Below are 27,536 nucleotides of genomic sequence, written 5' to 3' on the forward strand. Positions count from 1 at the left end.
AACAATGTAAAAGAGAAAGTAATTCACAATAAATACATTATTTTCTTTATAGTTGGGGAAAATGACTTTCACAACTTAAATGGACTGTAAATATGAACTTTAAGTTATGCTAATCAGAGCCACAACCTCAGTGGCTCCACAACAACTGCACTGGAGTTTGAACAAATAGCCAAAACATATGATAAGTTTCTGCTATCTTTATGCTTCTATGCCAGTTTCATCTGACAGCAAAAGCAGAAAAACACAGAGCCATGACAAGGCAAGTCAACCCATCAATTTGTTATGACCAAAGCTGAACTGTGAGTGTAACTGTAGAGATTTACTACTTCGTACCACATTCCTGTAGGGGTATTTTATGCTACACTTAATGCATTAAAGCCAGGCCTACCATCAATGTACTTAGACTTCAAGCTCAGCAGTTATACTTCCTTCCACTCCTGAACCGCCGCTCACAAGAAAAGCCAGCACTAACTGTATTGCAGAATCGGAACAGTACAGTGAGTTGCAAATGGTGCAACTGGCGCACTCTTCTAAGAAATACTGTAAAAAAACAAGCTTCGGGGCTATTGTATTACTATAGCCTGTGGGGATGTCAGATGGTGACTGCACCAACTTTTTAGAGTTTATTTTTACTATTAACTTTGGCTAAAATTTCCCAGACCCAGTGCCCCCTTATGCTCCTTTAAAACATTTTAGACTTGATATGAGCTGAAGTTGTTATTTTTAACATTAGTATGATAGCTGAAGAATCTCTCTAAAGTATGCTGTGCAACTCATTCCACATCTGAAAAAGAAGCAAATTCTTAAAGGTAGAGGAAAGACTATTTTCCAAGCCATGTAAAAGCTTTTCAAGGTGTAAAATACTATCTATGATTTAAATTAGTACTATCAAATTTGAAGAGGAATTAAATTTCCTTTAGGCATTTCCAAAACACCTGTCATGTAATACCCATGGTACCTGATAAAAGTTTGGGTAAGATATGCTGAAAAATATATAGAACCATTTAATTCGTTCTATTCAAGCTTAAAAGTAAGTGATAGTAGTTAATCCACATTGATACATAACTTTTTACTGTGTATGTGTGTGGTATTAAAAGAGGAAGATGTTTCTACCCACTGTTCACCCTCGTTGCCAAACAAACTGAACAGGTTAAGTATGTACACCAAGAACCAAGCACTTTCAGATAGAAATTATAATGAACTTCAGATGACTGCCACCTCACAGAGCTACTGGCACAACAAGGTAAATTAAATGCCCCAAGCTAAGCTTCTCTCTCGTCTTAATAACTTAGTTACAGCACACAAATTCTTCAGTCGGAACCGTCAGACTTCCTGTGGGTGGGTCCTTGATCTGTCTCGAAATTACCTTCCAACAAAAAAGAACCCTCATCGCCTTCATCTAGCTGATACTGAGGCTGTACTGAGGTAAGGTAAATAGGAACAATAGGCACCAGGACAGCTCCATGATGGAGCATACAACCGTAGTGGAAATTCCTTTCCCCAATAGCAATTTAGAACTCTTTCTGGAACACAAAGGGGAGTAGGTGCAAACACCAACAATCCTGCTTCAGATCCATGACTGATGGGAAAATTAAAATAGCCACATTTAAATTCTTATCTCCGGTACTGCAAGGCAGTTCTCAAAAGCATAGGCTAATATAGTCAAACCTAAACACTAAAACCATCATAAAATAGAAGAAGTACGTGTTCCCAGCAAGCACCGTGTAAACACAGAAGGATTTAACCCGCTTGTATAAAAAGACTCTAAGACTGCAGTCTTGAACTCAATCGAACTTCCCCAGCAGGGACACACTTGTGACATTTTTGAAGTCGACTTTACAAATAAATAAATAAAACGCCTGTGCGTCTTTCAAACTCTGCGGTATTATGGATGCGAGTTTGGGGGGGTTTTGCGTTTAAGTCACCGCAACGGCGGCAGTCACACTAACAAGATTAGCTACAGATTTCCCGGCTGGATTTCTTCTGGAGCCCGACAGCTAAAGAGTTGGCGAGGGCGGTTATCCCGGGGGAGAGACAACTCCCGTGCCCGCCCGGCCCGCGCTGCCGAGCGCGGGAGGGACGGCCGCCCGCGGCGCGCTCCGCCAGGGCCGCAGGTGCCTGCGGAGCAGCGGGGCGGGCAGAGGCGGCGGCAGGTGTCGCGGCAGGACACCGGGATCACAGCAGGTAACCGGGATCGCGTTAACCACCTCCCCCGCTGCTCGCGACAGGCGCTCCCGCCGTCGGGGACACACCTGTCACCCGAAAAGGTCCCGGAGTCACCGGGACCCACGGGGCGCCGACGAGGTCCTCACCCTTCCCGGCGCCCGCGAGCGCCGCCCCACGCGCCTCTCCCGCCCGAGCCGAATTTAAACTGCGTTACTGTTCCTCGCGCAAAGCACCAACGCTGCTGCGCTCGCGCGCCCCGCCCCTTTTCCTTTCGCCAGCCAATAGTGGGGCCGCTTCGTCGCCCTCCCCGCCAATCAGGGTGCGGCTTATTGCCGGCTGGGAAGAAGCGCTTGGTGCGCGCGGCCGCCCGCTGTGGAGCTGGTCCCTGGCGCGGAGCAGGCGAGTCCTCCTCCTCCCGCTCCCCCGCCCCTTCTCCCCGCGCTTTGTTGGTGCCTCTCCCGGGAGAGCGGCGGCGGCTGCGGCCGGCGGCGATGCCCGAGTTCCTGGCGGATCCGTCGGTGCTGACCAAGGAGAAGCTGAAGAGCGAGCTGATCGCCAACAATGTGAGCCTCCCGGGCGGCGAGCAGCGCAAGGACGTGTACGTGCAGCTCTACCTGCAGCACCTCACCGCCCGCAACCCGCCCGCCCTCGCGCAGCCCGACTTTTCCAGCGACGAGGAGCGGGAGCCCACACCTCTCGGCGCCCGGAGCCGCGGCGCTGCTGCCGCCGGGCGGGTGAGTACTGCTGCCTCCCGCCCGCGCCGCCTTGGCTTTCCGGCAGCCTCGGGCCCGCTTTCCCGCCCGAACGGGGCCGGCCGCCTCCGCCCGCGACTCGGGGCGCGGCACGACGCGCCGGGGACCCCGCACGGGGTCGGGAGAGTCTCCGGCTCGGCCGAGGGCGGGATCGTGCCCCGCCGGGACGGTCCCGCCGCCTGGGGGAGAGGAGCAGCGGCGCTGCCGGGCGGTCGCCCCGTGTCGGGGATGAGCTCGGACGGCCGGTCGGTGCCAGGGGTCGAAGGCTGCTCATCTAGGATGCGTCCCGCCCTGAGCGCCTTTTGGAGCGGCCGGCCTGGGGGGGGCAGGGGCAGCACGACCGCGTGTGGAGAGTGCGACAGCCCCCCGACTGCAAGTTGGGAACCCTTTACTGTAGCTTGGCGGGCGATCTCCTAAGTAGACTATTTCGGGGTTGGAGGAATGAAGCAAGAGGACTGCACGAGGCTGCAACTTGCTTAGGAAAGGACTCCCGTCCGCTGTCTTGGTTGTACGGCAGCAATACTACTTGGTGTAAATGCCTCTAAATGAAAGGATGAAGCTGTGAGGGAACAGCTGGTTTGTTGCTAGTCCATTTCCACTTCACTTAATGAAGTGGACTGCTTAGTGTAAAGAGGGTCTGCGTAATGTAGATGTCTTGCTCGTACCTCTAAGATGTGTTTTATAGCAAAGCGCCTCTGGTGCCTGTTCAGTTCGTCCACTGTCCTTGTTTTCTTAGACTTTATACATGTAAGGAAAGAGGGGAAGCTGATGCCATTTGGAATTTTTCTTTTTGGGAAAATGTGATTTCCTTCTTTTTCATAAGTGGACTATAAATTTGCATACATTGAGAAAGCAATTGATAATTGTCAGATGTCTGGTCTCGAGAAAAGACTTGGATAATGATTATCAGCTTCCGGAGTCCCAATGTGTGTGATAATACTATTTAATTATATCGTAGATACTATGTTTCAAAGGTCGTTAGTTAAGAGAGTGCCGAGAAATGGAGTCCTTCGAAGGTCTCTCACGCTTTAACCTTCAAAAGCCCAAGAGAAGAGTGCTCGAATTAAAAATTTGAAAACTGCAACTTCAAGAGGAAGAGGTCTCTAAAACCAAGTTATTTATCTTAGCATCTATTTCAGACACTTAACTGGTATTCACTGAATGCAGTTACAGTGAAACAGACATTTCTCTGACTTAGAGTGGTCTGCTGATAGCATTTATAAGGTGCTTTTGAGTAAAACAGTGTGAGCTTGAATCTGACTTATTTCATCCTTGTTGGCAGAGGAACGTCTCAGAACTGCTAGTTCCTATCCGAGATCTGAGTTTTCCTTTCCTCAGTGCTTAAGTTTAAACAATTACGGGTGACTTTTTTGATGTTTACAGAATGGGTGGTACGCCTACACTTCTGTTAGCAATATCTGGAAGGCTCTGTGCTATTTATGCTTATCTTGTGTGTTAGTATCAGAGCACTGTACCATCAGAGGTCCCAGAATTTCGGCAAATACTCTAGTGAGAGTTGCTCAGATTTGTGTCCGTTGTGCCCTGTGTTGTATTGCCTTCTCCTTGCCCCCCTGCCCCAAACAACCAACCCCAAACCAAAACACTCAGAAAAATCCCAAACAATACCTGCCAAGCAAAACCAACTGGAATGATGTGTGCTCGTGTTCTTTGTGCCACTTGAGTAGTTGTGAAACTGCTTGTATCCTGACTACCTGTTGTCCCTGTTAATGTCTTTTGGCATAAGGGTGCTTCTCTGAGCAGCTCTCCTCCAAAAAGATTAGCACACGTGTCTCCAGGGCGATTTTCCCCCAGAACAGTTGGAAAGAAGAGGAAGAGTGAGGGAAGTCTGACATCCCAGGGGACTGGGGTTCTGGTGAAAAAACAAAGCAAAATGTCTTGATAAGATTAAGAGAGGACAGGAGGGAAAGCACTCAAGACTTCTGAAGAAGTTAGAAATAAGGGGCAAAGGGGAAGCTGGAACTGCAAGGATTTATGGAAAGGACGAATAAAATAAAGGAACGGGCCTTCCCGTACACCTCTCTGGGCCTCATCGCTCTTTCCTTTATTCCGAGCACACAGTCAGAAGCCAGAAGCCTCTCTGAGCCCGCGGGCTGGCTGAGTTGCAGTCCCGCGTGTGCGGAGCGGTCGGAGGGTGGGGCGGCGCGGGCGGGGTCGCGGCCCGTGCGGACAGGGCCGTGTGCGGGGCCGGGCGCCAGGGGGCGCGCCGGGGCCCTCCCAGCGCCGGGTGCCGCGGGCTGCGGGGTCACTCGCCTGGCTGCGGGGTCCTGAAGGGGGGCACGCATCGCTTTTCTTAAAATGGCTATGAGCAGCAAGTGCAAAGGAGTCGTCTGACTATCCCTGCTCCAGTCACTGAAAGCTACACCGCCTCTCTTAATACTGCCATTAGAGTTTTGACATGGCTGTAGTCATTAGTAATTTTGAACTGCCTACACTGTCATTTTAGTGGTTTTTTGAGGTTTTTTTGGGTTGATTTTTGGTTTGGTTTTTTTTTTTTTGCGTTTGATAATGCATTTAGGTGCTTATTTTCTATTGATGAAAGCTGTACAGAGACAAAATCCCATAGTTTGAATTCTGTTCAAATTATGTGTTTTGAATCCATCACTCTTCGGGCTTAGCTCTATGCAGCTCAAGAATACGTAGCTCACTTTGGCTATATATTCCTACCAGAAGAGGAAAAGCTTTTAAAATCACACCTGTTTGCCTGTTTGTGCTTCAGTCTGATAACATTGTCTTGAGGAGCCTGCTTTTCCACTTGTCCAGCTCTACTTATGTTTATGAGCAACTTTTTTTTTCTTTTTTTCCTCTAAGCCTGTTTAGCATAGAGGTATGTGAGGACAGTGAGTAGGTATGCAAGACACTGTTTTGCTGCAGGGTGAACCACCTGCATCTGAGTGTCCCTTGTCCTGGTTAGTTATGGGCTGAATATCAGCACATATCTGTGCTCACAGGAAAAGTAGCTATGAAATTACATTTCTGCTTCTCTAGGACCATTATTTTTATGCACATACCAAAAATATTGTCTTGACGCTCTTTGTCAAATAGAAACTGTTCAGAGCTTAGAATGTGTAGATTATGATGACTGAACTTATTGTGTATTTCATGTCCTGGAAGAACCAGTTCTAAAACATATCTTGAGTGATATTTTTGACCTTTAAAGTGATGATATGAAAAAGATCAGTCAAATGTCTCTTTTTGATGGAGGTATGATGAGAATATCTGGATCTGAAGGGCCTGTTTGAAAGGCCATACAAGAGACCTATCAGATAAAGGTGTTTGGTTTGATGGTGATGGAGCAGGAGAGAGTTGTTTGTTTGGATTGTTGGGGCTTTTTGTACTAATCAAGTAGCCAAGTAAATAAAGAGCCAGCTTCAGCTCTTCATAGTTGGAATGCTGTGGTTGTAGTAGCTGTAGCTGAGGTAACAAGAGCTTCAACCTCTTCCCTATTGTAAAAGAGAATGTACTAGTAAAACATGTAGTTTATGAAGATTAGCTGTGTGGAAAGTGTACTGGATAGGTGAGACAGTATAAAGCGTCTCTGTATGCCCAGTGAAGGTAGAGAATCTATTTGGTGTTTCCTGTGTGGCTGTATGTCTTAATTATGACTTGCTGCACAAATGTCACCCAAAGCAGAGTTTAAATCCTTTGTGGCCTTTTAAAAGGCACTTATCTGCTGCCTTAGAGAAAGTTGTGGGCAGCAGGGATGAGATGACCAAAGTAATTCCCACTGCAGTGACAAGTCCTGCCATGCTGTTCTGCACCTTCAGACTTTGAGTGGGTACATTTCCTTTGCCAAGTAACATGGAAATGAGTGTCTGGGAGGAGAAGGGGGTGGAAAGGTTGAATAGTCCATAATCTTACAATTTATAACTGTTACTGTACATAGGCTTGGAAATTCTAAGTCTGGCACTTACTAATTAGGGTTAAAAGGTAGTGAATTCTTTAAGTTGTGTGTATCGCTATTTGCTGATATTTTTTGCTGCATAATTTCCTTTCCACTGTTTATTTTGTCTGTCCTGTAGCTTTTGGTAAATATTGTCTCCAGGCCTTTAAAGTTAAAAAGTTCAGTAGGACTTGATTCTTAAAAAAGGAAATTCTACTGCAGGAAATGATTGTATATGGTAGAATAAAAGGTGCGAAAATAAAGACAGTATACTATTTCACAGTATAAATCTATTATTAACATTTTGCATATCCAGTTCCTTATCTTCACCTCTCATTAGAGAAATAGTTATTTGTTACCAGAGGGAACTCTGCAAACTGGACAACAGCATTCTGCTGGTGTGATTTGGGCTTTCTTTAGCCTATCTTAACCTCATCAGAAAAATGGTAAATAAGTGCCCTTTTTGCATCTAGTGATGAAGCTGCTCCTGTTTGGGATTAAAATCATTGTGTATCCTGATGTAGATGCCATTTACCTTGGGATTTGAAAATAGTTTTCTAGTGATGCCCCATAGTTGTTGGTTTTATTATTTAACAGCTTCTTTAGCATGTTTCTTATGCTTGTCTTTGGGACAGTGCTAGGGCTAGTACAAGTGCTTATGAGGTTTTCCTGATTAAGCTGGTCTCTGGCTGTTCATTTCTGTTCAGCAGGAATGCCAAAGGTAAGGGGTAGGTAGCTTCCAAGTCTAAATACTGCTTGCTTGCATTTTCTGCTGTTCTTGCTACAAAAGAAAGTGAAAGCTTTGTGCTGTCCAGAGATGGTACTTGAGAAGATGAACTGCTCTTTCGCTGTTGTTTTTCTGTGGCCCCAGTTCTGAGAATGCTGTATGGCAGCCCCATGCTTATAATGCACTTCAGTACTTGTTTGAAGAGTTAGTTCCTAGGCAATCAGAAACTGAGCCTGACAGATACCACTACCAAATTGCTATCTCTGATGTGAACAAATCTCTCAAGTGAAGTATGCAGATAGTCTTCCATCTTCTGTTTTCTAGAAAATAGCAGTGACTGGAAATAATTTTTTATGCTGTGAGCTCTGAATGGGATTAGAAGATTTTCAGATAAGGATTTCTTGATTTGGATATATTGTTGCAAAAATATTTACATAGATTTGGGTGTATTATTGCAAAAATATTTACATTATGGGCAAAGTGGTCAGCTGCACCACCTTACTTTGGCAAATCCTGGATATTGCCACAATTTCATTTTAAGCGCTTCAACTCTGCACCACAGTAAGACAAATTTTAGTAGTGATCATATAACAGATAAATGCAGGTATGGGATTTGGGGGTTGGTTTGTTTGTTTTTAATCTACAGTGTTAAGTTTTTAAGCTAGCTCTTTTGATCTGTCTCATGGTGTAGTCCAGCAGATAAATTGTCATGATGCACAGGAAGTATAGTGGTGCATTGCACTCTAATAGTGGTGGTGATTAAAGCTGGTCTTGTTGCTGAAGTTAATGCTGTCATACCACAGCTGAGGTATGAGAAATTCTTCTGTCCTGCCTTATGCTTCTAGGGACTCCTCTTGTGGTACAGAAAACAGTTAAATGGCAGCTTTCTACTTGTATGAGGGAAGTCATTTGCTCCTGCTCTAAGGAGAGTAGGTGTTCAAAAGTAAAAGCTGTGACCTTGCAGAACACAAAATGAACGCATGTGACCCAATTACTGAAGAACACATTACTTTCAACTTTCTTCATCCCCTCCCTACTCTTTTTCTTTGCTGAAACTGGCTATTTTTATGATCTCTGTTTGTGACAGTAGTGCAGGAAAAAGTGAAATGGTATTTTGAAGGAAAAAAAGCCACAAAGAAACCATGACATATGTGAATTTACTTGTGTTAGGGTACTGTGGTACTCATTAGTTGCAGTTAGATTTCTGCTGGCTAAGATTGCTGTAAAGCATCCAGAATGCTGAGTAGTTTTTCTGGTATATATTGTTATAGTATCTTCTGTGGTCTATAAGTGAACAAAGGTAGAGAAGATACATTAGATTAGGTTTCCAGTTTCTAAAGTGTCATTGGAATGTCAATTTCCTGCACATTGGTAGTTTTCTTCTGAAATTTGGAATACCATCTTTGTTTATCTGCTTGGTGATGTGGGCAAAAACCAGAGCTCTCATTAGTCTAAACAGACTTCAACAAGAAAGCCCAGCCTTTTTTTCAGAACTTTTTTCTGTTTGGATGGTTCAGTAGTCCAGAAAAAATGCACTGAATATGAAATTGAAGTTAATGTGATATTTAACTTGACATAGTGTTATGACCAACAGGTTCAAAAGTGAAAAAAAGTCTTGTGCAGCTGCAGGTTGATTGTTTCTTGTGTACTGTGTAAGGAGGCTCAATTGCTTCAAAAACTAGTTAGGAGTAGAATGACTGATAAAGTGAGTTGTAAATCTGTCTTTAGGCAAATCTGCCACTTTAATGACCCTATACTTTCTTCAGACTGTTTGGAGTCTATTTCTTAGAATACAGAAGTGCCATGATCTCTTGGAGATTCTGTTGCTTTTCAGCAGCTGATTTGAAGTTCATCATGCCGGAATATCCAGGAGTCAGAGGAAAACTTGGAGTCAGATATATTTGGGAAACCCTCATACAGTCCCTGCTTAGCTTTAAAATACCGAGATATTTGAGGCATTACCAAGCTTGCATGCAAACAGATATTGAACTGGCTTTAATAGCTAGATAGATACTGTTGGCTCATGTAAATCATCTTAAAGTGTTTTGTTGCTATCTTATAAAATGCATCAAGAAAAAGACCTGTTAATTGTTACTGAGTGTTGTTTATTGCATATTTATATTTGGAATTTTAGTCTTTTGTTAGTACCAAAAAAAACCAAGATAGGCTGTCTGGACAACTGAGTTGAGAAAAATGGTAAGTGCAGAAATTGTTTCTGTTTCTATAATACAACTTTGGGATACAAATATGACTTATTTCAAAGCAGTATCAAAGTCTTTCTTAGTAAAGAGCATGTAAATCCTTAGCATGCTTTTTTCTCTCACCTCTTCACTTTCACAATGCCTATTGTAGTAACAGAGGCTTCCCAAGCTGAAGAAATGTTATGATCACTCTGTTTGGATCGAGTAGAAACTGCTAATCTAGGAGTAGCATCTCAGCAGATTATTTTGATAGCCATCTGTTTGTGGTGAGATGGTGCATTGCCAAGTGTTCAGGTAGTGTTGTGAGAGTTTGGTTTAGAATTTGTTAGAGCTACAAGTAGCAGAGGCCTAAGCAGGATTTTGAAAATTTTAGACTGTTTCTGATTTTTGCCTTTCCTGGTAACACCCATGTAATCTCACAGGGGATGACAGGACAAGTAGGAATAGGAGTTTTGGAAACTTGGTTGAAAGTATGTAAATACTAAAGAACTTGCTCCAGATCGTTAGAGGAAGAAATGCTGACCTACCAGGTAGAAAAATAATGCAAATAAATGCCAATGTAACATAAATATTTGTACTTTTGTGTAGTGATGGTGAAACAGCTAAAAGCTTCTTTCTCCAGTCACAGGAAAGCAATCTCCTCCCACTGTGTACTTGTACTTCAAATTAAAACACAAGACCAGAATAATGAGTGATTTTTTTTTTTTTTTTTTTTTTAAACTCTAGAGGAGCCATGTAATGGGTATTTCCTTCCTAAGTAGAAAAGTTGTGCATGTTTTCATAGTAGGTGTAAATGTTTTTGTACTGTTTCACATAAGCTTTAGTAGTGGTCATGGGCGAGAATAGAATTAATTTTTTCTGGGTTTATATGTTTAGTACTCTTATGTCTTCTGTTCCCTTAGAAGAAAAAGATGTGTTCAGTATTAACTGGAAACACTCTGTCTCTCATTTCTCCCTCCTGCTCTCAGAAAGCTACAAAGAAAACTGACAAACCCAGACCAGAGGAGAAGGATGACCTAGATATAACAGAGATGAGTAATGAAGACCTTCAAGAGCAACTTATGAAGTATGGAGTAAATCCTGGCCCGATTGTAGGTAGGTCAATTGAACCAGTATTTCTCACTAAACCTCACTTGTGAAGTTTCCCTGATTCAGTTACTTTTTAGTACCAGTACTGTTGCAATCCTACTTCCCATCTAGGATGTTTTCATTGGACTGTTTACATTGAAAAGTCTTGAGCATTGTACCTGGGCAAGTCTGCAGTTTGCTTGTGTTCTAGGCCAGCTGGAGATGTTCCAACTTCTGTTCTGAAGCTGTGTAGCTATTAGTTAAAGTTCAGTCCTGGGGTAGTTAGGTCTTCTGATAGAGGTTTAGATCTGGGCCTCCTTAAATAGGAAATACGTCTTACATAATAACCTAATAGTACTCAGAGCAGAATGAGAACAGGGAACTTCCTTATCCCTAGAGCATTTCCTACTCACTACATTGTGCAGTAATGTTTTCCTTTGCTAGTATTTTTTTCTAGCCTAGCATTCTGTCCTGTGTGCTGGCCTATGTCAGGAGTAGTTCTGACCCCAGCCTAATCTCCTGCCTTGGGCACTCATCTGTGGTCAAGGTGCCTTGTCTTTCAGATTGTGAAGTAGCCTAATGGCAAAGGAATTTGATTTCACAACTCTTTAAAAAAATATTGTCTGTAGTATGCAGAGCCTTCTGTGGAATGTTCTTGAAATCCTAGGTGGATAGAAGTGTCTGTGACTGAGCCTGCAGTCCTGTGTGTATTCAAAGTCTTATCTGTAATATTTTCAGTTAGCTGATTCTGCATGCCTTGCCATTCATCTTGTACCTCTTGGATAGTACTCAAGTATGAAAAACTCAAGAACCTGTCTAGTCCACTAGAAAGGCATTTACATTTGGTCTAATTTATTGCCTTTAATTCTTACAGGGTATGGACTCTATCTTGAGAGGCTGCTATTTCTTTTAAATGGTGGTTTCCTCCTATCAGAAAACTTCAGAAGTTAGAATTTTTTTTTTCTGCAGCTAACAGCTCAGGCACCAGTCACCTCTACAGATTTTTGCCAGCAAGTCTAGATGTGGAAGTATGTGCTAGACTTTAAATGTTTCAAACAGCTGTCCTCTTAGATCAAGCAAACCAACCTGATGGCTAGATGGCGGCAAGCAGAAAGTTGTTGCTGCTTGCTTGCACTACCTCTGATGCTTATTGGGCTGAGTTTGACAACAGGGCAAAGGCAGGGGCATTAATTCCAGGGTAAGGGAATTAGAAGCATAATAGTGCAATTTGTTGCCCTTGCAATATGAAATTCACTAATTCTTTTTGGTGAGGGAATAACAACTTGTATATTGCAGCGTATGAAGCAAAACAGCTAAGAAGCATGTAAACTCACTTCCCATGTATTTCCTTTCTGTAACTTTCAGTGTACCAAGAGGTCTAAGCTTATCCAAATATTCTCTTAAACTGAACAGTTAGAATCCTTAGAGGCAGAGTTATGTACCTAGAGGTGTGTATGTGTGTGTATATATATATGTATACACACACTCTGGGCCATAAAAACTGACTGAAAATAAACAAAACATTATGTTCAAAAATTCCTAAAGAATATGTAACAGCTAAGTTCTATCAGTCAAGTCAGGAAAGACTAAAATTTTCTGCAACGTGTATCCTTCCTTATTGTAGCTACTACTAGGAAACTTTATGAGAAAAAGCTTTTGAAACTAATGGAACAAGGTCCTGACCTGAAGGCACCTGTGCCTCTCCCAGCGATTTCAACTACTGAGAACACCAGACAGAACGGAAACAATGATTCTGACCAGTACAGTGACAATGAAGAAGGTAAGACTTGAGTGGAACTTGCATGGGAATGATTCAAATTATACATGAATAATACTCACTGTAGAAATAACCTAAAGAGGGTATGATCTTGTGTTTGAGTCAGTGCTTGGCACCACTGGACGGTGGTCTCAAACTGACTGACACAGTCAGTTTATTATCCTGTAGTAAAAACTCTTTACCTTTTTGTGCGTATTCTCATGGGCAGCTCCATGCAACATTGACTCCTCTCCTTCCCTCTTCTGGACCAGCTAACTCTTTCCTGTCTGTGACACAACCACCTGACCCTTCCTCCTTGCAGCACAGCCAGCAAAAACCTCTCTTGTCTCTCCTCCTAACTCTTTATACCTTTCTTTCTCACATGCGTAACGCCTGTGTTCCCTTTTACTCTTTTGTGATTGCTCAATACGCATCAGCCTTCCAGGCTTCTCTTTCAGTGCTGTTCACCTGTCTTATACAGCTGCACCCCATTGGTGATGAAGCTGGGCCGCAGCCCCATTCCTAATGTTCCTCAGAATATTCTCCTACAATCTTGCTGTTGGGTGAGGCTGTAAGATACTGCTGTTGCCCGTGTCAGTCATGTACTGGATCATGCAGTACCAGCACAGTGATCCAGGTGCCTGTTCTGGGAAAAGAAACTTTTTGCTACTGAACTGGTTCCTTTTATCCAATTTCCCCAGACTGAAACCTGTAAATCCAATAGACAAGAGAACTGCATATTGGGTGTTTCAATGTTCTTTGCACTTCATACTGAAGTACCAGTCCAATTTTGTCTTGTGATGCTCACAGTAAATACTAGTAGTTATTTACTGTCGCGTAGTGAATGAATGTTTGTTTATTAAACTTTTGTTCTTTTCTGTTTAATATCTAACACTTATGATTCAGCTCCTTTTCCCATTCTTTATGGATTTAGTTGGAGGGTGGTTGATTGGTTGGTCCTGGATGTGTTTTTTTGTAGTTTTAATATCGTTTGTATCAAGAAAGTGTAGTGCTGGAGGAAGTGGAACTGAAAACACACCATTGTGCAATTTACAAAATAAAAAGCAGCACAGGTTTTAAAGAATTACTTGAATGGAGTGTTAAAAGGTGCTTATTTAGTGTGGTTTGGTTTTAGGAGTGGATTGGGATTTTTTTGTTTTTGCAGGAATTTCCATGGACATAGGACAGAAAGGATTGAAATACAACTAGTAATTGGATTGATCTCCCTTGCATGTTGGGGCTTGTTTTTCTACTTTATCTCTTGCACTTTTAAAGGGGAAAGGATATTAGAGTTTGATTTATTAGTGTTTGGGACACCCAGGAGCCCAGTCACAACTGACAGCTAACTTCTTATAATTGCATATGCTTCATATAATTACTGAACTGTTCACACACTGAGGAAAAAAACTCAAACCAAATTTTCCCCTTCTCCCTTACAAAAAAAAAAAAAAAAAAAAAAAAAAAGGTTTTTGTGAGTAAATCTTAAATATGTTGGTGTAATGCTATTAGAATTTTAGAAAAGCAGTGGAAATAATGCATCTTCTTATTGGTGAGATGACTGACTGCTAACCACTCTCCTTTCTACTACATCAAAAATGGGGTTTTATATAAAAGGACATATATTAGGATAAACTAAGCTAACAACTTCAACCAACATTGACAAGCTTACAATCAATAATAGAGTGGTACTTCAGTTAAAGGAATTGAAATTTGATACCAGTTTCTAAATGGAACTGCTGGATTGGTCAAGGCTTATCTGAAGTGTAGGATTTTTAGCAGAAAACATAAATATGTGGGGCAGTGTTTTAAAATAATTTTAAGGTTATTCTTCAAATGTCTTTGTTCTTATACATCTAATAGAGAAATCTACCTGTTTCACAGCTTTTTAAGGAAATAGTAACTCATAAGAGTTAAGTTGCCTTTTAAAATCAATTTTTTATTAAAATACATTTGGTTTCAACTAGTCCCACAACCAGTAGTAAAATAGAAACTACAAAAAACATATTAAGCAGTTACATTAAAACTGGTTGCAGATCCGAAGGCTGAGCTGAGGCTTGAGAAGAGAGAACCTCTGAAAACCAGGACGAAGACACCGGTGGCACTCAAACAAAAAAGAGTTGTTGAACACAACCAGGTATGTTTATCATAGCAGCATGTGGAACAGCTACTAACTGCAGGTGATGTGCTCACTAAACGCCTTACTACTTTTAACATCACGTTTGACTAAGTGAGCTCTGCTGTTTTTTAAAAGTTCTTTTAGAAAGCCTGTTCTAATGTAGCATGAAAATCTTGTGAATTAACTATAACAGCTGTTTTTAGCATGTCTGATAATGTTCAAAGTTACTGTCTGCTAAAAGCTGTTTGTCTGACTTGCCAGCTGCTGTAGCACCTCCTAGAGAGAGAAGAATAGGGGGCAACTTTAACATGCTTAGTTTTGGAAACCTGACAGATTTTGAAGTCACATAGGCTGATGGCTTTCTGTTGGATGCTTGTAATCAACTTGATTTAATAAAAGCAGTGGTTTCTCAAAAAAACCCCCATAGTTTAAACAAACTTGGTTTTTTAAGAAGTGTTTTTAGATACATATATATATGGATAGATTGCTCCAGATATAGGTATTCATTTTAAATACCTCTGCTTAATGACTCATTTAAATGTAATATGTGAAGTAATGTGCTTTATATGCCTATACGTATAGGTGTGTGTATGTGTGTACAGGCATACACTAGCTGTGTGTATAATATTTTTTCTGGAACTATGTTTGTAGCAGCAGTACTAGAGTAGACATGAATTTGTTGAAAAACTCCTGTGAAGAAGCAGCATAAATAACAAGTGTAGATCTCCCTGTATGTACCACCTGTCTTTTACTTATAAATATTAATTCTGCTGTCTTGATGCAAGAGGGATTTTACAGAAGCATCTCTGATTTTCAAACTGAGGAATACAGGATTTGGTAGTTGATGGTTGATCTGTCCTTCTGATGTGAAAGCGTCACAAAATACCTTATTCCCCACCTTAGGATACATAGAGTCTTTACAGTGTTCATCTGACCAGTAAGTAGTGGAGTTATGCTACAGTAAAGGACTTGTAAAGAAACATTCAGTGACTCAGAATTTGACTTGTTAATTGCTTGGTGTGTTTTAGCAGATCGCAGTGACATTTCTCAGTAATTTGTTAAATGCCAGATGCTTGCTATTCAGTGTGTGTATGTATAAAAATGCTTTAGCTATGGATGTCTCTTAAAGCAGGTAAAATGCTGCTATATGACCTTGAGTAATACAACACAGTTACCGAGAACCATAACTAATTTGCTTATTTTAAGTTGGAGTTTTAGGGTACAAGCTGAACAAATTTTACTTCAAAAAATTGAAACACACACATAGTTCAATGCCCCAAATATTCTTTAATTTGTTCAGACAACTTCTGCTTATAATGGTCTTTATAATGAGCATCTTAATCTTCTTGTATTTTAAGAATTACTTTTTTTTCCAAAAAATTATCCCTGCCAGCTTCAGTGTAATAAAGATATTTAATTCTGCTGTCAACAAACAAAACTTAATCTACAGGAACTCGCTTACGGAATAAAAGAGATTTAGTGAGGTATTTTTGTGGCATTTTAAGTGATGATTTGTTTGCTCAATTTTTTGTCATCCAGTTTCACTATATTAGTATCAGCTTATTACTGTTTTGTCTTGCAATCTTACATGTGCTGTACGGATGCAATATTTTGCAACTTGTGTATTTTAATTACCAGGAGTTAATCAATGGAATAATCAAAAAATTACCTGATTTCAAGATTGCCAAATTCTTCAGAAACTCTCTTCAGTTTGTTAAACCTTTTACCTTTGAACTTCTGATTGTTTCTTGGTTTTTGGCTTTTTTTAGATACGGCAAACAGACAAATACAGAAAAAACCATCTAAAAACCCCAAAACAAACAGCCCCACCCACCCCACCCCCTCCATAAAATTTTGCAGCTACATGAAGCCAAGAACAACTTAATGCTTTTGGCTAGCAAATGTGTGTAGTCATGTATTTTACTGAGAACAAAGCCGGAATGTGGAGAAGATGTTTTTTTTCCCTCCCCTTCTTTCTGTGGAATTGCATTGTAGGTTTTCAGCTAATGTGTCAAGGGACTATGCCCATTCTGAAGTATTGTGCACTGTGTGGCATTGGCTCAAAGACTGAGTGTCTGAAGCATGGTGAGGCTGAGCTGGTAGGCAGTGTGGTGTGAGCAGACTTGCTAGTTACTTCTAGGTTCTGTGCAGCACTAGTTTTAGACCAGACACACGTAACTGACAAGACTCATTTGGCATGGCTGGATGTAGCTGCTCTCCTAAGAAGAGAGTGCAAATAGGTAGTTATTAGGCAAACTACTGCAAAAGAAACTGAGTGGGGAGGTTGAGCAGGCGTATGGGTCTTATCAGTCAGCAGTGGAGGGCTGGATGAACTTGAGCTCAGCGGTTTGTGTTTAACTACCTCCTCATAGTGAAAAGTTGGCAGATAACCCTAATTTAAATACCCCCTTCTAATCCATTAGGTGAATCTCGAGTAGGAGTTCAAAACTGAGCCTGATACATCATAGTAAATGGCCTTGGACAGAAGGAGGCAGGCTAAATGTTAAGGAGCAATGTAGAACTAGTCTCTCCTGAAACTTTGTACAATGACATTCTGCATGTGCTGTGTTACCCTCCTCGTCCCTGTATATTTTTTTTGACTACCTGTGTAGTAACTTGGTAAGTGATAGCTGAGGTAAAGCCATAATCTGTAGTTCCACTGCTCATGAGTTTTTTGACAGTTAGAAGCACTTGCTGAACACTGCTTGTGTACCACACCATTGTAGTTTCTCTGGTCATGTACAGGCTATTGGCGTACCTAATGTGAGTGTTACATTTTGATAGGGTTAGAGGCCTGCTCCGTTGACAGTGAGGATAATTATAACTATAGACAACGGTTTTTATTTCTTCTTTTTTATTTTGTCTGTTGACTGTGTTCTACTGAAGTCTGGATGGGTTTCGTGCAGTAGGTTCTGGTTTTTCCTAGACTTTTCAACGAAAAGATTGAAAATAAATGAATTGAAACTTGGTACTTAAAACATGATTGAAACATCTGAAGAAGAGAGGCAGTTATTAGTGAAGTGCTTCTAACATTTCATTAGAAGATAAGTAATTCGTAGTCAAATAGTCTGGGATGGGGAAAGTATGAGTGAATTTTCCTTCCTGCTTTCCTGAGTGGATTGTGTTGGAGTAGAAACACTCTGAAATCAGTATTTTTTCTCCAAGCTTCTAAAGAACACCTCTCAAATAGAAAGTGTATGGGGTTGAGATGGGGAATTGTGATTGTAGGTTGCAGGAAGGAACAGAATGCAGTGTCTGGTAAGTATTTAAGAAGGGGTTAGAAGATGTTTCATCAAAAGTCTGTTAAAATTGTACAGAATTTTTGAGAATTTGGCTGAAATCTATAATTCTAAAAAAAAAAAATAAAATCTGAATCTGTTTGGACTGAGGTCTGTGCATTTGTTTTATAAAGTACTTTAGTGACTTTGGAATGAAGTGAAACACTTGTGCTCCCTCTGCTGGGTATGTAGTAGCTGTTATACAGAATTTATCATAGAACCATAAAGCTGCTCAGCTTCTAGTTTCACTGTCCCCTCTCAATTAATAAATACTTTTCAGCCTGTTCTCTTAACATACTGTTTTGGGGCTAATACTGTTGTAGTGAAGTAAATTCCACGATTGAACCTGTAACTGACAGTTGCAGTGTCAGTTATTAACTTTATTTAGCAATGAGTGTAACTTCCAAAAACTTGGTAATGCATCACTGTATGAGGTGTTAATGTGCAAAGATGGAAGTATTTAAAAAGTAATAATTTTTATTTTTAAACTTAACCGAATTAAAAAAAATCTTGTATGTAATCTTCAAGAAGCAGACCCACATCTTCCTTTCCATGTTGAAATTAGTTTTGAGGAGGACATTTGCTTTGAGCATGAAACTTGCAGTAAAGCATGGGGAATGATTTGTGTTTGTTATATAAGAGTTTGGTGCTTCATGCTGTTACTTTGATTTGTGAGAGATCTTGTCAGGCTCGATTGTTTAAACCTGCTGTTACGTGAAAACTGTTAGTTTCATCCCTGTATGTGGAAACTTTTTAAGATCATTAAGTATCTCTGTCCCTGACCCCTGTGGCTGAAGATTAGTTCCTGTTGAAATGTAGGTGGCTGTGCATAAACTGTGCCCAACTATTGCCTGAGAGAATAGAGCCCTATCTGTGTAGAGAACTAGGTGTTGCTTTCTGCTTATGCTCATAGATTTATTTTTGTGTGTGTGTAGACAGGAAATTTAATGGGCCTGAAAGCTTCATGTCTGCTGTCCATGACTTGAGGTAACTCCTTGTGGTGTTAGCTCATTCTAGGGCAGTAAGCAAATTAAGAGTTTTTACTGTTGGGCATTATCTATTCAGTTCTGTATTTGAAAAACAGTGTGCACAAATGTAAGTATTCTGGTCAATGCTACTAACCTAGCTAGCTATTCATTATTGAATGTATTAGTATCCACAGTTTGTTGATTGTAGACATGTTGCTTTTGGAGTGTGCATGCTATTTTGGCTTTTGGTTGCGAGTATCCAATGTTTGGAGCTAGTTTTCATATATATGATCATGTGTTTGATGCTTGAATAGACCTATTCTCAAGATGGAGTTACTGAGACTGTCTGGACAAGTGGATCGTCAAAAAGTGGACCTCTGCAGGCATTTTCTAGGGAGTCTACAAGAGTGTCAAGAAGAACACCAAGAAAAAGGGTGATGAGAGGCTTTTGTAATAGCTTTTGACAAGCTTTTTTTTTGCCTTTTTTTTCTCTCTCTCTCACTCTTAGGGTCCCAGTGACTCTTTTATTCAATTGTTGTCTTTTGTTTGTTTTAAACAAACAGGTGGAAGCTACAGCACAGTTGCCTGTAGATGATGCTGTAATATCAGAGAGTGCTCCCATAAATGAAACTATATTGGCTGCAAGCAACAAGACCCTAGTAAATATGCTTAGTAAATATGTTTAATCAATTGTGGTATTCTTCTGTAATGTATCTTCACTGGCAGAATCATTCTGTTTTGGCCAAATAGAAGACTGTTTTAAGGAAAATAAGACTATTAAGTAGTCTTTGTAAACACATATTCAGTATCTGTTTTAGTACCTAATACTGTTCAATTTGACATGGGACTAGGTCAACACCTAGGTCCCATCTAATGTCTTTTGGGGGGGAGGGCAGAAAAGAACCACTTTAAAGCTTAGATACTTTCTTAATTTAATTAAGTACAGGCAGAACATTTGCTTTTAAGACTGGCTTTTCTTGTGAACTAAATAGCTTTTATGTTTCTAAATGGCTTAAAAGAAACTACTTGGAATGATAAGCTGCGTGTTCCCTTTGCTGATCTTGGAGTACCTGTTGCATAACCTTCTCGAGTTAACTTCTAACATGCATATATTCAATGCACATAAAGGTTTTGTTGTTTGGTTCTGCCACCTTGCCCCTTTTCATTTTGTATTTTGGCTGTTTCTGAGTTTGAACAATTTTGAATCTCGGCAGGTTGGCAATAGGGTGCCTGGAAATTTCAAGCATGCAGCTCCTACACTGTCAGTCAGTGAACTCTCAGACATGCCCAGAAGAACACCAAAGAAACCACTGATGACAGCGGAAGTAAATAAATTAAAACTTAGATTGCTCTTGCTTATTACTCTTTGTGAACAAAACTCTTGTGTGTATGTGCTTACTTCTTAGTACAGAGGGGGTGGAGGATGTCATTGCCCAGGTGACACCAGTCAAAAGAAACTAGTGTTGTCACATGACATAAAAGAGAATATAAACTTATTTTTCTCTTCCCCTTTCAGGTTTGGGTGTGTATGTGTGTGAAAATCTGATTTTTTCCTTCTTCCTAAGACAAATATGTTTTGATTTGTTATTTCTCCTTGTACTGCTATTTTTCTGAACAAAGCACAGATTTTTTTTTTCTTTTAAATTCTTTGAATAGTGCAAAGTAGAGTAGACTTGGGTTATCTCCTTTTGAGCTTGTAAATCAGCCTATCTTGAAAAAATGCAACGTGCTTTAATTTAGGGAATCAAGTAGTGGAATTACTTTAGACCAAATGCTTGAATTAAAAAGGCATCTGTAGATTCCTGTCAGTTATCAAGAAAGAAAATAATTCTTTTACTTTTAACCTATTCAAGCTGCCAAAAATTATATTTCTTGGAGAACTGTCTAAAGCACCTGCAAGTTTATGTAAATTGTATTAATGTAATACTGTTATGTTGTGGAATTTTACATTGCAAGATGCTATCTGTTCATGTAGCTGTAGATAAAGCTGCTATTAACACTTCATTTACAATATGACTGCAATGTAGACTTAGTTGTCAAATAGAAGGTTGTGGGTAAACTTGATGTTGTATTCAAAACTGTTGGTGGGGTTTTCCAGTCAGTATTTTACTGTACTGTGGCATGGTTTATAACAGCAAGAAGAGGCAGATTGCCCACATCAGTGCTTTTTAAATCATGTTGGTCACAACCAGTCCTGTGATCTGCTCAACACAGCCATGATAGAGGTAATGGTTAAGTTTTTTTGATCATCTATATCATCAGCTGTCAGGTGTATAGGATTTATACAACTTATTCTTTATCTTAAAGGAAATTGAGGAGATCACTAAATGCTTTAAGACACCAAAAGTGACCGGATGGCTTCCAGTAATTAAGGTTAAACAAACTTCTAAAACCCAAGAAATAAGCTTCTTGAATGTCACAGGGTGAATCATTCATTCTTACAAATTGCACATGGTGGTGGTCACTGAGATAGCTATGCAAAAACTTCTGGTTTTGCTGTCTGTTTGGCCACTAACTGTTTTTGATTTCCTAGGTGCTGGAGAGAACTACAGAAGAAAGAAGAGTAGAAAGGGATATTCTTAAAGAAATGTTCCCTTATGAAGTATCAACACCTACAGGAATTAGGTATTTCTAAGGCTTATGGGGGCTTTTTTTCTCAGTTCTTGTAAACCTATTTAAGCTGAGAAATATCTTTTGGTTATATTGATAGATTTCCGAGGAACAGTTTTTGCACTCTGGCTCAATGACATTTGTGACAGCCACCTATTCTTCCATTCTATATACATAGATTTGTTACCAAAACAGCCCCCTCTTTATTTAAATTGAAGGGGGGAGAACAGGGTGGTACTATAGTAGGAATTGTTAGTGGAATTTCTGGATGGTGAAAGTTAAACGGAAAGCGTTTTTCTGTGGTAATGACTTGCAATGTTTAAGTTTTTGGCTAGATGCAACTGCTTAGGCCTGCTGTTAAATTTAGGAAAGATCTCGCAGCATATATTTGAATTTTCTTTTGCAAAGCCAGAAAGAATTTTCAGATACCCTATTTTTTCCTTTAAGTGGCAGTCATGTTGATTATTCCTAGCATGAATAAGGATAGCACCTAGGAAATGCTATTGCATGTGGGTTTTTGGGGGTTTTTTTGTTTTGTTTGGGTTTGGGGTTTTTTTTTGTTGTTTCAAGTCTTTATATTTAAACAAAAATTGAAGCAACCCTCTGGTTAATTAGGAGATTAAAAAAAATTGCTCTGAGTAGAAGATTTGAGAAGAAATTTCCCCATGTTAAGATATGAAACCATCTCCTGTGTTTCCAACATGTTAAGTATAGCTTCAATTTGAACTGCAATTGCATAAAGTCTTAACCATAAGGAGACTATATATAGTACCAGTTACTACTACTGTAGTGCATCTGCTGACCACTCAAGTTTGCCTTCCTGTTTTGGGGTCTAGTTAAGTCCATACCACCTTTTTTTTTATATATAAAAATTGTATATGTGTACTCCTTGCATATAAGAACTTGGCAGTGTACATGGGGTTTTTTAATCCTTACTGCTTTACCTTCTAGTTCTGTGTATTGGCTTAGCCATCTGTAGATATTCTATTGGCTGGTGGTAATCTTAAGTTTAGAAATCCCAACGGGGCTGCATAAGTAATCATTAGAAAAGCAAATAGAAGGAGACACCTTCTACAGTTTGATTGTCAGTTATGATCCTTTTTATGTGGATAGGGTGAAGTAGCATTTGAGATTTTTTTTTTAACAGTGTTTGCTTGAATATTGAATTATTAACTTTTAACATGTCTATCATTATATGTCAAGCTTCAAAAATAGTATTACAGGTACAGTATTCACCAGAAATAACTCTTAGTTCTTAAATTATACTAAAACTTTCCTATGTACTTTAGATTGCTCTTTTAAATATGCAGTATTTCAATTTTTTTTTTTTTTTTGACGAACAGTGCTAGCTGCCGTAGACCAATCAAAGGAGCTGCAAGCCGGCCTCTAGAGCACAGTGACTTCATACTGGAGGAAAGTTACTCTAAGTATGCGCAAAAATATGGTACCTCGGCTGACATCAAGTCGGAGAAACCACCAATAAAAAAAGAGCGCCCTGTTCCTGTCTGGATAAAAGTTCTTCTCTTTGTTGTTGTTTCAGTCTTCATGTTTTTGGTTTATCAGTCAATGGAAACTAATCAAGGAAATCCTTTTTCTAAATACATGAAATTGGTCACTCAGGGCAGTGCCAAATGAATATCTTTCTGAAAGGCACACCCAATTTGATCTCCTGTTTTTTAATTGTAGAGAACTCTTCTGCCCTCTCATCGGCTCAAGGACTTCCTGCAAATAATGTGATTGGAACCTGATAAATTGGATAAATGAAGAAAGATAATATTAAATGGACATCAGTAACTTTCTGGACTTTGGACAAGTAGGAGATCACTGCCATGGAAGTAACATTTTTTTAAATCTTTGAACTTTTTGTAGGCTTTATTTTTTTAATGTGGACATCCTTTAAATTCACTTTTGAGAAAATGTATATTTGTTTTTGCAAGAACTTGGAAGCTGAGAAGGGCAAAAATGTAGTAAAATGTGAAGCTGTGTCTTTAAAGCTTTTCCTTTGTACAGAAAAGAAGTTGTACTTCTGTCTCTAGATTAGTGCAGAGAAGGATTTTAACAGGGGGTAAAGGGAAATGCATTTTTTTAGTAAGAACATAACTGCATTTGATCTCTTAGGATGTAGAGAGAGTACAACAGCAACCTTTTCTGTAGATTACTGTAACTTTTTAGTAAATGTAACTGTAAACCTGTTTGCATTTCTGTAAAAGTCTTAGTATCATATTAGTAACTCCGTTTAAGTGTAACTTCATTTAAATGTGTCCCTTCATTTTAGTGCTTACAGTGTTGTGGGAGCTGAATACGAACCTAATTGGCAAGAGATGTCTTAGAGGAACTTATTTATTAGTAATATGTGTGGGAAATAAAAACTACATCATAATGATTTGCTACTAAAATACTTTTTTGGGTCAAGATTGTTATCTGAAGCAGTCTAAATTCCAACCTTAGCAGTGGTCTTTTTTCTTTTATAAAAGAGTGAGGTCTTTCCAACACAGCTTTATGTGATTATCTTTAAATATTCATGTAGAGAAGTATTCTCAAAGTGTGAAAATTCCATATGAAGTTTTATTCTTATATGAAGAGGGCATTGCTGCATTTTCTCCTACAGTTTCATCTTTTAAGGTGAGATTTACTACTTTCATGCCATTGACTATTTTTCTCAGTGGAAGCATGCTGAAACACTCTCTATTGTGTAACTTGGTTGAGCAGGCAGCTGACTTCACTACTACCAATGAAGAGTGATAAGCAAAAATTTTTTTAAAGTGAATGTATACATTTTTGGTGTGCTTAAATCTGCAGCATACAGATGTTCAGTCTTATTGCTTGGTACAAAATTGCAATAAATCATACTACTTATTCTTAAAGTGCTACTTATAAAAAGCTGAGAACATTAGTTAATAGTCAATATCTTTTTACTCTAGGTACAATTATTGTGTAGACTATAGCTATGGGGAAGCTTTACTTTCTGTGAACTTTGGGGACAGACATGGTAATTTGTAGCAAAGCAATAGTTTTGGGGTTTTTTTCCTGTTTAATGTTTTTTTTCCTTCTAAACTGCTTTTTTGAGTAATCCAAATAGCTAAACTTGTGTTCATCCTATAGAGAATTGTAACATAAGACATTCACTTTTGGTGTCAAAAATGGAGAAAAATAAAAATGATTTTAATGTGTGTGGATTTTCCTTATCAAAATAAATGCATTGCTGAAAGGCAGCAAAAGCAAGACATTTGATGTATCAGTGGTGTCATTTTGCGCTGCTACAGCCTTCCATATTGGAAAGAAATTAAAAATCTGATTATAACCTCAGATCAGTTCATGTCACTTGGTGGGAGGAATATTCATCATATTTTCAGTATCAAGAGTTTTGCACCATAATCCTTTAGCCTATGTCAGGCCTTTAATTTGGGTGAGGGGAGAAGATAGCTTTCATTTGTTTTTCAGTGCTAAAGGAACTTCCTTTTCATTTTAAGTTATTACTTACACCACTTTGCTGTATTTGTGAATGTAAAATATATCTTTCTTTCCTAGTTAGATGAAATACTTTCAGTTGATGCACCTTCAGGGATACTATTAGCATCATCAAAGAAAAAAAAAACACAATTAAAACAAAACGAACTGAATTTTGTTGCAATTATGTCATCATTCTTTCATTTTTGTGCTGTTTTGGAGAATGCTCTCAACTTCAGTGTTACTTCACAGATGGTAAAGAGTTTTCCAGAGAAGTCCTCAAAGTAACCTACATCCAGTTCAGTTGTACTTGGAAGGTAATGCATCTTCAAGGAAGGAATGGACTTTTTTATATTTCGGACATTTAATAGTGTGAGGTAACCCCGAGACTAGGATCTTTCCCCTGACCCCAAAGATTAAGTTCTCATGGTATTCTAAGAGTGGCACATATAGTAGTGCTGTTAGCTGTATGTGCTTAAAGCCTTCAACTACTGCTGTGTAAGTTAAGCTGCAGTGTATAATTGTACTGTAGTCTTTGTATCAAAAGTGCTGAAGCAATAGACACTGATGTTCCTTTTTTTTCTTCCTTCTACACATTCTTACTTTTGTTCCATTAGTTCATCTTGTTTTTTAGACCCAGCTTGAACTTTCAGAACCAATGACAAAATAGAGCAATTTTGTGAACTACTATCCAAAGTCCAGATGCAAAAAGAAGTGGAGTTCTGTTGTAATAAGTATTTAAGAAGTCCCTTTTAGGACAAGGGCCACAACAAGCCTGGAAAAGGCCTGGGGAAGTTAATGGGCATGACGATGTTATTTTGGGTTTTGTGGGTTTTGTCCTCATACTGCTGAGAATGCTGTACTGAAAACCTGGCAGGTCTTGATCTCCTGTCTGAATTGGAGCTAACACACAGCTTGTGTTGTTGCCTTTAAATTCTGTGCTAATCTTTCAACATGCATCCAGTCTTGGGAGCCTGTTAGCAGGCTGTAGATAACTAGAGGATTTCACTGGCAGTCTTGAGATTAGTCTTACGGCATCTGATCCATGGTGAGAGCATGAGAGCTTCTAAGACAAAAAATTTTCAAGAAGGATCTTAAATTTAAATTCTCTGTGCGTTTTGAGACCTTGACTTGTATTTGCACTAGAAACAGCATGAAAGAACTTCTCCAAGTTTACTTGCTAACAGCATGCTCAGCACTGACCTATAGAATGTTTCCATATGCCTCATTGGCTCGGTCTATGTGTTTTGTTTCCTGTGGCATAACTTAGAAAACTCTTTCTGGTATAAAAATTCCTGCTAATTACATTCTATGCTAGTATTGCGGACAAGATATCTTTTAAAAGTATGTTAACTAGTTTATGCAGAGTCAAAGCAGAAGAGCTGAGTACAAAAAGAAAGCATTTCAATAATACAGGTGCCAAAGAAGACTCAGCAGTAAAATTTATGTAATTGCAAATGAAGCTGGTAAAATGATATGCCTTAAGTAACATATCGAGTGGAATAGATACAGGGGTGCATTGTGATGTATAATTTCAAATTTTGTGTTTGCAAAGGTAGGTGTTTCAGCATACCCTTTCTCTGTTAATATGACTTTTATTGTGTGTTTGGTAAGTCTGCCTATCTTGGTCTAAAACTGTTTTGCCTTGCTTTTCTCTTTCATGAGGGGATGTATCAGACTGCAAGTGCACCACTGCAACAGCAAGTTACTACAGTGGATATGTACATGCATATTTCAGACAGCACAGAGTCTCTAACCTAATTGAACTTGTAAAGCAGTCCTAAGGTGGCATAGACACCTGTAAGTTGTGTGTATATGCTGATATTAAAAAAAAAAAAAAAAAATCCTGCAAGTTTCCTGTTCCACCTCAGTGAAGTTCTTTATTAGCATTGGTAGTCTGTGGTTGAAACATAGTAACTGCACTGTCTTATTTATTTGTTCTTTAGGGAAAAAAAATAAAAAGAAAAAATAAAAAAGTGATGCTTTATAGATACAAACTATGAATGTGTGAGGAGAATTAAAAAAAAAAAAATAATACTAGACAAGGATATCCACAGCAGCAATGAGTAAGAATAGAGGTTTCACTACTTCCTGTGTTGTGATAATGTGACTGCTGTTGTTCAACCTTGGAAACTTGGATCCTGGTGAAGGAAATGCTGCAAGTTAAGGTTTCCCTTGGGCTGTAAAGCCTGATCCATTACTGGCTCTAGAACCATGGTCTGTTGCGGAGGCTCAAGGGCCTGCCATCAAGGTTATTATGCTTCAGCCATGAAGGGGCTGAGGCAGATGAGAAAAACACCGCTTAGGTGAGGGTGAAAAGAGTCCGTCTCCCATGGACCTTTGCAGCCATATGTTAACATTCCTTAGGTTCTGTTATCCCATTGGTTTTCCCAGTCCCTGGCCCCTCCAATGCACCACTGTACCCTGTCCCTATTGGAACCTATCCCTCAGATCCACTCCTTCCTTGTATTTAACCCTGTACCTTCGGCCCAATCCGAGCTCTCTTGCCCCTGGAACACATTCAAGACTGTCTCCTCTGCATGCAC

The 27,536-nt window shown here is 39.7% G+C and overlaps 1 protein-coding gene across 8 annotated transcripts; it reads left to right on the plus strand.

The window, feature by feature from the left end:
- The first annotated feature begins 2,510 nt into the window (after positions 1 to 2,510).
- TMPO (thymopoietin) lies at positions 2,511 to 24,767 on the plus strand. 8 transcript variants are annotated; one of them, XM_066183421.1, is made up of 11 exons: positions 2,511 to 2,900; positions 10,716 to 10,842; positions 12,440 to 12,595; positions 14,605 to 14,705; positions 19,248 to 19,367; positions 19,497 to 19,592; positions 20,148 to 20,258; positions 21,069 to 21,158; positions 21,241 to 21,306; positions 21,467 to 21,558; positions 22,887 to 24,767. In XM_066183421.1, the coding sequence occupies exons 1-11, from the start codon at positions 2,658 to 2,660 to the stop codon at positions 23,176 to 23,178; spliced, it is 1,494 nt and encodes a 497-aa protein (XP_066039518.1). In that variant the 5' UTR covers positions 2,511 to 2,657; the 3' UTR covers positions 23,179 to 24,767. The 8 variants fall into 8 exon arrangements, with proteins under 8 accessions (XP_066039518.1, XP_066039519.1, XP_066039520.1 ...); XM_066183422.1 differs by lacking the exon at positions 21,069 to 21,158; XM_066183423.1 differs by lacking the exon at positions 19,248 to 19,367.
- Positions 24,768 to 27,536: the final 2,769 nt, after the last annotated feature.

The sequence above is a fragment of the Chamaea fasciata genome, unplaced genomic scaffold, assembly GCF_029207755.1.
Source record: "Chamaea fasciata isolate MVZ Bird 193981 ecotype frontalis unplaced genomic scaffold, bChaFas1.0.hap1 SCAF_5, whole genome shotgun sequence".
In the NCBI taxonomy this organism is placed as follows: domain Eukaryota; kingdom Metazoa; phylum Chordata; class Aves; order Passeriformes; family Sylviidae; genus Chamaea; species Chamaea fasciata.

Coding starts and splice junctions, on each gene's coding strand:
- TMPO (XM_066183421.1), top strand. CDS start 2,658: ATGCCCGAGTTCCTGGCGGATCCGTCGGTGCTGACCAAGGAGAAGCTG. Junction 14,706..19,247: donor GAGTTGTTGAACACAACCAG/GTATGTTTATCA, acceptor ATGCTTGAATAG/ACCTATTCTCAAGATGGAGT. Junction 20,259..21,068: donor AACCACTGATGACAGCGGAA/GTAAATAAATTA, acceptor GGTTTATAACAG/CAAGAAGAGGCAGATTGCCC.